At 41.4% G+C, this 9,126-nt stretch overlaps 1 protein-coding gene across 1 annotated transcript; it reads left to right on the top strand.

Annotated features, from left to right (window-relative positions):
- Positions 1 to 319: 319 nt before the first annotated feature.
- Positions 320 to 898, top strand: LOC149184543 (uncharacterized). Its single transcript, XM_089415367.1, has one exon. It carries the CDS (start codon positions 320 to 322, stop codon positions 896 to 898), a length of 579 nt encoding a protein of 192 aa, XP_089271493.1.
- The last annotated feature ends 8,228 nt before the right edge of the window (positions 899 to 9,126 follow it).

Here is a 9,126-nt window from a genome sequence, read left to right as displayed (position 1 = left end):
AGCAGAGTCTTCCAGAGCAGAGAAGCCTGAGTTTTTCTTCATCAAGTTTGGAGCTTGAAGAAAGGTGAAAATAGCTGAGGTGGATCATGTTATTGATTTTATTGTTCGTTCACTTGCACGTGATATTGCAGAGGGTATGAAAGCCGTGGAATTGCGTTTAGAGCTTTCAAAGGATATGGCTGTGTGTGAACAGATTGGCAAGGTACAAGGTTGTATCCTCCTCCTTGTAACAATGTCAAATAGTGACAATCCTAAAGCTGCTAAGGATGCAAACGAAGTTCTGTAGAATCTCCCATACAGTGAGCATAATGTAGTGCAAATGGCACAGGCGAACTATTTCAAGCCTTTGATACAGAACCTAAGAGAAGGGTCTGACACAATGAAAATTGTTATGGCAAGTAAGTTGTCAGAGATAGGTTTAACAGATCAAAACAACGCTACAATGCTCAAAGAGGGAGTTGTATTTCCACTTCTTGAAATGATTTCAAATGCTAATTTGAAGTCAAAATTAGCAGCCATTGGGGCACTTCAGAATCTTTCAAGTTTACCTGAGAATGCTTTACAAATGATCAAAGATGGGGTGGTCCAACCCATCTTGGACCTTATATGCACACCACTGTCAACTGTATTGGCTTTGAGAGAAAAAGTTGCTAATACCTATGCAAACCTTGCTATGTCTATAGCATTGCCCCAAAGAACAAATGACCCAACAGCTGCATTATTGGAATTTGATGAGATCATATACCAGCTATTATCTTTAATAAATTTGACACCACCTTCAATACATGGAAGCATTGTTCGAGCATTCCATGCCATTTGTTGTGTACTAGCGGCTGTTGAGGCAAGGACAAATTTAAGAGAGGGAGGAGCAATTCAAGTATTGCTTCCCTTTTTGTGAAGCTACATACTCTGAAATGCGAGCTTATGCTGTGAAACTATTGTTTATCTTGTCTCAAGATGGAGATAAAAGAAAATTAGCAGAACATCTTGGAGAAAAATATATGAAATGTTTAGCAAAACTTATTTCAACATCTTCAAATGAAGAAGAGAAAGTTGCCGCAGTCGGAAAGTATTGTCATGTTAGGAACAGAAATTTGAATTAAAGTTAACTAATGGAAAAACAGTGATTTTGCATGAAGTGAATCTACCATGAAACAAACTGGAAAGTTCTGGTGTTGTTCTGGTTAGATTTGTTTATTTCAATACTTTCCAAGGGGTTCACAAGGTCTTTTGCAATAGCCAGATTATTCCATGTGAAAGAATTCTTAAAAGTGTGATTCGGTATGAAGTTTTGCTCTACTCCTGGTTATACAGCAGCTTGAAACAAAACTTGGGAATTCTCATTTTTGGCCTGTTTTGAAGCAATTTCAGATTGAAGGGAAATGTTGATTCATAGCAGTGATATGAGAGCAAGTCATATTTTCTCTGCCCTTGATCTATCTTATGTTATGTTCTGCTTCTGTTATCAATTCTTAGCAGAGTTCAAATCCAAGATTAAGAATGCCATTTGATTCAGTTAAAGGCCTGGAAACACTTTTTCCCATCCAGCTTTGGCATGCAATATCTATTCTCGGGTAGTTCATTGTACTTGTGTGCTAGGTGTTGGATTCGTCAGCTTTCAGGCAGCAGCACAGTTCAAGGAGAAGACACCCCTAGCCAAGCAAGCAAAGTCAGAGAAAATTGGTTCTACAGGAAGTTAGCAGACTGTTTCTACAGGAAGCCAGCGAACTGTTTCTACAGGAAGTTTGAAAAGAGGGAAGCCAAAGGAGGAATCGGCCGAGATGTTAGCCAAAGAAGCCACCAGGGCCATCAAAGATGAGGAGAGAGATTGGTTTCTCAGAGGATGAGCAACACTTTCAGTAGGGGCACAAGTACTAGCTATTGCCGCAGCTGTCACTTGGTCAGCTGGCACAAGTCCGCTAGGAGCTTAAGCCAACTTCTATGAGCTCTTAGAAGAAGCTTTTTAATTGATGGATGAAAGCTAACTCTAAGGAAGCTAATCTAATTGCGAAAAGAAAATGAAAGCCAAAAAGGAACGCAAACCCTAGCAAACCCTAATTCTACCAGCTAGTCCTACTGACTCAAAGGAGAGCATGCAAACTACTAAAAGAGATGCCATTACTTCTAGGAAGCTAAAATGCATGTGTCTAAGTTATCACTATCTGAAGAAAACATCTTTTTGTATTTTTTATTAAGTTATTAGAATTATCATGCATGTGCTTTTAACTAGATTTTCACTGTGCAGGGATGGATCAAGGAGGAGGAATGCTTGGAAAAGGTTGGGATGGTACATAGAGGGTCTAAGGGATCCCTAACATTCTTTCCGAGAGTTTCACAAAGTCTGGATGCTATGCAACCGAGGTTATGGACTTCTACAGGAAGTCTGCAGGGGTTTCTACAGGATGTTCTGTAATTCTTCTACAGGATGTTTCGAAATGGGATTTTGGAGCATGGATGGAGGGAAAAAGATGGAGGAATGAGTATGGAGGTGAAATAGGGGTGTGAAGAGGTCTAGGACTTGGTGGATGAGGCTAAGGAGCGATTGGATTTGTTCAAGGATGGAGGAAGCGATGATGCACAAGAAGATGAGAATCATCGAAAAGTAAGCGAATGAAGCAAATGTAAGGTAAGGGTTCTGAGTGAAGGGTGAAGCAGGTAGGTTGGATGGAGTATGGCTAGGTAAGGAAGGATAACAGGTACTCTGCAAGTGGTTTTTCAAACTAAACAAACAAACACTTATAAAACCTATGACCTAGTTACTTTACTCTATTCTGACCTAAGTAACAACAAAAGGAAATGAACAGCAGTTTATTCGAAATGGAATGCGTGAACTAACTTATGCCACTAAGAAATCATCAACTGAATCATTTAAACACTACTAACATCAACATCTACAAAATAGGATTCCAACACTAAGAATTGCATGGCAAAGCAAAACAACGTTTTTGTTGGCAGCAAAGTCACATTGGTCCCAGCTCATGATTCCACTGAGGGGGAGGTGAGATCCAAGGTGTTTGGTAGCCTTTTTATGAATATCCTCCCTATGATTAACCTATCAATCAAATATGATCATGAAAAACCTTTTTAATCATAAAAAGCAACCTAAACAACAACACAATATTTAAATCTAAATAGCAGATTTTACTCTAAGAATGCAGCAAAAACACATAAAGATAATCAAAGGAGGTATTGGGCACTTGAGATGGGCCCAACCCCAAGAGCTACAGCCTCCTAAGAGAGATTTAAAGCTGGTGCAAAGCTAGATTCATCTTTATTTATCAAGAAATGAAGAGTTACATCAAAACTGTCCACAAGGAGAACTTGAAAATGAGCTGATAGCAAAGCTAATCTATTGCATCCAAATCGAACCATAAACTAGCTAACTATTGGCTACAAAATGACTACCCACTAGCTAACTATCTACTGGCTAACTAGCTAACATCCACTGGCTAACCAAAATGAGGCCTTAAGCCTTCTTATTTATACAAATTGAGGACCCAACAATCCTCCTAAACTTTAGGGACTCGGCTGTTATAGACAATTTTGTGCCTTACAGAAACAAGCATGAATTGTCAATAATCCAAGGGATCCAAAGTTCCCTAAACATGATGTTCCTACCCCTAGAGGAACAAGGTCAACAAACCAACAGCTCTCAGATCAGTTCTCCACCTGAAAACACTCAAAAACAAGCAATCCTGAAATCAAAGCAGGTGCTCCACTAGGCTTCTGCGCTGAAACTCAGTTGCTCCATGGTGTACCTGCGTTGCAAAGCAAGTGGAACAAAGGCCACCTGCGCTGAGCGAGAAAGGAAAAGTGGCACAGTGAGTCATTGCTTTGGAATCTTCCAAAAATGACACTTGGATCAGGTATTTCGCCTTGTGATGAGTCAGAGGCTTTGTTTCTCCAAGTGGAAGCAAGGTTCACCAAGTGGACTCAAGAACTGAAGATCAACTAAAGATTAACTGAAGAGAGAGAGGACACAAGGCAGCTACACATCAGTTGCAAGCTGACTCATCCTTTCTCAATTCATCTATATATTGAGCTCTCTCCTATGAGCTCAAGAGGCTGGAATTTTGTGCAAAGTAATGATATGTTGTTGGTTTCATCATTGAGTTATTGGGTGATTGTTTGAGAGAGGTGAAGAAGAGCAATTCTTTCTGCTGGGAGGTGTTGCTGGGTTGGAGCCTTCAATGGTTGTAATACTCTCAGAACCTTTATTTCTTCATTAATAAAAGCTATTGAGGTTCTTCTATGTGCTCTTGTTTCAATTATATATTGTGATGATTGCATGTTTGGTTTACACTAATCCATGAACCAGTTATGATTGCATGCCTCTTGTAGTTTCCTTCTTTGTTATTTTGCAGGATCTCATTGTAGCTGGGCGAGCAGAAGGACAAAGAGCTAGGAGCAAGCGGCCAAAGAGAAGAGTTTGGATTCGACATTAAGCGCAAGGCAACGGTTAGTGCTTTCTCCATTCTCTTTTGCTTTCATAAAGAAGTAAACCTTAAGTAGTTTGTTTTACAGTTGTTGCTAAGGAACTGTCACCCTTAGAGTGGGATAGGTTCATCCGAGTCAGATACTTTTCCCTACAACAAACTGGCGACTCCGCTGGGGAGCGTATCCGTTTGATTGTGTTTGTAGTATTTTTCTATTCATTTCCTGAACGAAAGAGTACCAAATCGAAAAGCTTTTGACTATATCAAAAGCGAAGTAGAGGGCAGCTACTCTTGCTCATTTTCTGAGCAAATTCATGATTTGAAGAGCTGATCTACAAGGATCCTTGTAAGCTCTTAGTGATAGCTTTGCACCTTCTAAATCATCCCTTTGAGTGTGCTTGACTGATTGCTTCTGATTTGAGCAAAAACCGTGCATTTTTGAGAAAATTATGACCCGGAAACTGTGAAAACGCAATTCTCGTTTTCCAAAGCAGGTAGTACACAGGCTACCTGCTTTGCAACGCAGGTCCCGAACTGGCTACCTGCGTTGAGAGCCAGTTTGACTGTGCAGAGCCTGTGTTGACCCAAATTTGCTTAGTGCATTTGGGGTTTCCTCCTTTCTCTTGCCTGTTTTCACTTAGTTTTGCTGCTAGGTGTCAGTCTTGTGCCTGTTTTGAAACCAATATTACTTGCCATCATTCTGCCTCTGTTATATAACGAAATTGTACTTGTTCTTTGTATTTCTTACTCATTTACAATTTCCCTTAACGAAAAGTAAACTAGTCGTGCTTTTGGCCTCTTGGATCTGAACCTGTGTTAGGCATTTTGCTGGTCTAAAGAGTTAGCTTGTTTGCTGTCCATAGCTGATTAGTCATTTTACTTTCGTTAGTATGGTTTGATTTCATGTATTTCCAGTGATTAAGCAAGTGAATCTTAAGGTGTCTTTTGATTTTGGACAAACTTGTTTACTTTCGCTTTAAATCGAAATCAAAGTTATATAACCACTTTCTTTTTGTATCCATCCACATTAAGAAAGGGAAAAGAAAATACATGCATTGTGCATTTTGCATTTGACTGTGTGCTTGACGATTTAAGAAAAATTTGCATTTTAGTGTGTGCTCTATGATCTGTGTGAAAAGATTTGCCTTTCTTTTCCCTCAGTAGTTAAGGTTTTCAAAGTTGAAAGATTGAAAAGTTTGCTTCTCATCTTAGACTTCATTCAGGAATTTGTTATATACATCTCGTGGTGATCCTTAAAGGCAAACTGATAAGCAAGATCAACATTAAAATAAATCCAATTTACATAACAACGCTTTGTAACATAACGCAAACACATAGAGGTCTAGGTAGAGACGTGTTCCGGCGTCGTTAAACATAGTGACTGTCGATCTCTACGAAGGTGGGTGATTCCTCCTGAGAGTCGGTGGCACTAATACGGACTTGTGCTCCCACGTACCGTCGCGTATATATTGGGAGACCCCTATAGGCAATTATCCTTTATCCATAGGAAGCCGTGTCGACCGCCCTACTGATCGCGATGCAGTGAACACAGCATTCACGAAGATCGACCACCCGTACCGTAAAACGTATTCTGTGGTTTCGCGAAAAGTTTGGCACACCCTCTGCCTAGAACTCCAGAGAAGTTTCTTTTGGCCTTTTTCAAACTCTATAACTGAAAAAGTCCATCCGAGCATTTGTCACTTCGGGCTCGTTAAAACATCGAAGGCGACTAGAGTCATCTTTAGCTTTTTCTCGACTCTTAAAACATGAAAAAGCAAGTTTGTGTCTAAAAGCGTCGTTAATAAAATTTATTTTAAGCGGAACATAATCACCTGTTATTCCCACGTTGATCTTTCAGTTGAAAAGTATGGATCCCACCAACCAAGGAAGTAACCTTGGCGGAAGTCGAAATCCCTTCTCCTCTTGGGGAGATGTTGGTGCGCCTCATATGGCAACATTGTCACTTCCAGGTTTGACAATTGGCCTACCTGTATGGCTCTTTTCAACTAATGTAGTCCAGATCGCCACTAATCCTGAGCAGTCGAATCAACAGTCAGACCAATCTAGAGCTACCCACCAGCCTTCCACTTCTTACAATTCTTCCTCTCATCCTTCATCTTCACAAGGTAGAGCCGGCAAAAGTCAGCCTCCCGTGGAGAAGAAGGAAAAGAAGAAGAGAGAAAAGAAGCAGAAGGAGCCTATGGCGAAGGCGACTGGGGGCAAGCAAAAGACAGCTGACAAAAACCCACACACTGCACCGACCGGGCCTAAATCGCCATGTGTCATTTGCAAAGGGGCCCACTTCCATCGTGATTGTCCTTGTATTCCCCGGATACTAAGGGACTGGTCCCCAAGGTTGCACAATCCGGTAGCATCAACCTTTGGTAGTCATGTTGATTGCAGTCCGTCAACTAGCGAGAGTGAAGGACGAAGAGGGAGACCAAGATCACCCTGTATATTGTGTGAAGGCGAGCACGCCATCCACAAATGTCCATTCTTAGATGAGGCAAAGAGAGTTTTGGAAGATCGTCCGGTTTCACCGTTACGACTTCCTCCTGGATACCAAAAACTCGCGCCTAATCCCTCGATAGTTGAAAATCCAGCTGACCCGCCCAAGTGGTCAGCTGAAGTGTCGGTCATTGAGAATGAACCTACTGAATCCAGACCAGACGAAAGTCTAAAGGTCGAAACGGCAGTTGACCCGGTTCTTCCTTCAGAGGTTTCATCGTCCAATGACTCCGTCATTGAAGACCCATCTTCAAATGACACCCTCACTGAAGAGGATAAGGATGACACCGTCCATATTCTTTTCATCAACACAGATTCTGATGAGCATCAGGGCAATGCGCCCATTCCTTTATCGCAGAAAGGAACATCGTCAGGGTCGTATCCAGCCGTATATTCGGTCCCACCACCAAGCAACCTAGTTGTATCCTTTGATTGGAATCAACTAGGCAGACCCCGATTACCAGCCAGTATCCCATTCAAAATCATAGTCCAAATCTACAGAATGGTGATGGCTGGAACTATCATTGATGAAGGGGCATCTGTGAGTATCCTTTCCTCTATTGCTTGGAAAGCACTGGGTTTCCCGACGCTTTTACCTGAGATGAGAAATCTATCAGGTTTTGATAAAGGAACCAGTCACCCGTTAGGGATTCTCCCCAATGTTCCAGTTACATTGAAAGGGAAGACAGTTCGCATGAACATCATGGTCGTCCAGGGACCCTTGGCATATAACTTACTCCTTGGACGAGACTATATATATTGCATGGAGGCAATAGTGTCCTCGCTCTTTAGAGTCATGTGTTTTCCGCACGAAGGAAGAATGGTCCAGCTCGTAGACCAACTTTCATTTCCAGGATCACGCATTGCAAATAGTCAAATACCATCCCTTAACAGTTTATTCGCTCAAGGAATGCCACCGCCTCCGGTTCTACTTCCCGATGAATGTGAGTAATTCGGAAAGAAAAGAACTGGGACCCAGGGGGCATGCATCCTGGCTTGCCTCGGGCAGAGAAAACCTTAGGTATAAAGTTAATTTCCGCAAAAGGATGGACTAGTCCGTACCCCGTCCGGCAGAGGAAGAGAGGGTTGTTCTAGGATAAAATTCTTTTGTCAAAGTTATGTTGAAGCGGAAGAATCGCTCCCTTTGTCTAAAAAAGTAGGCTCTCCTAAGGAGGAGATCCATTTGTGGCAGCAAGTAGCCACCATCTTTGAATGTCAAGCCTCACCCATTAAAACAATATGTTTTGAAGGATAAGTAGGGGTAGTCTCCAAAGAAAGAGATGAAATCGCTGCAACAAGTAGTCACCATCCTTAGCAACCTAATGATAGACATCGCCGAAAAAAGAGTTTAGTTTGCGGCAGCGAACAAAACCATTTTTCGGATAATAAGTAAGAGATGGCAGAATCTCGAAATTATACTTTATACCTGGGGGCATGCAAACCTTTTGGAGTGCAAGCACGGGACGACTATTTATTTTTTAAATTTTTAGGTCCTCTCTTTAAACCTGTAGGTCTAACCCGTTAAACTCGTAGGATTAGCCGTTTCCAGCTTGCATAAAGAAAGGATGAAGGGCAAAAGTTAAAACCTGCCAAATTGGAGTAATTAGTGAGGTATCGCTCCTTAAATAAGATTACCTCACCTAAGGCATTCCTTGTATTAAGACTGGTATAATCGAGCAGTTTCAGCAATGTTCATGCTCGTTAAAAAATAAACGCAAGAATCGAGCAGTTTTTGTGTAGAGTTCATGCTAGTTAAAAAATAAACATAAATTGTGAGCAATCTTTCCCTAGCAGTTCAAGCTCATCCAGAAAAAATGAACCGGTAAACAACCTCGAGAAATGTAACCTTTGAAAGCCATATTAAAAGCCCTTGGTCGTGTTTATATGCCGTCACCTCCATCCGTTCATTTGGCCAATCGTTCACCTCCATATGTTTGTTTACCCATTTTGAGGAACAGCTGCGAAGAGTGATTTCACTTAGCCATCCTTGTGACACTGCCGTGATTGGAGAATTCCAACCTGTACCTGGAATCTGCTGTTATCCCTGTTCATCACTCGTTCCTCAAAAGACGAGTCTTCTTTGAGCTCTTTTCACTGACTCGTAAAATATGAAAAGTTTGCCGAGTTTTGGCCTTCCTGCTCATTAAAGCGACCGGAAAGCTATCCCTCCTCTAGATTTTAA

The sequence above is a fragment of the Pinus tabuliformis genome, chromosome 3_2, assembly GCF_031772625.1.
Source record: "Pinus tabuliformis cultivar Carrire ecotype Pingquan chromosome 3_2, CPIR1, whole genome shotgun sequence".
Lineage (NCBI taxonomy): Eukaryota > Viridiplantae > Streptophyta > Pinopsida > Pinales > Pinaceae > Pinus > Pinus tabuliformis.
This window is presented reverse-complemented; position numbering and strand designations above follow the sequence as displayed.

What these genes read in the sequence shown, in the direction of transcription:
- LOC149184543 (XM_089415367.1), top strand. Translation starts at nt 320, where the DNA reads ATGGCACAGGCGAACTATTTCAAGCCTTTGATACAGAACCTAAGAGAA.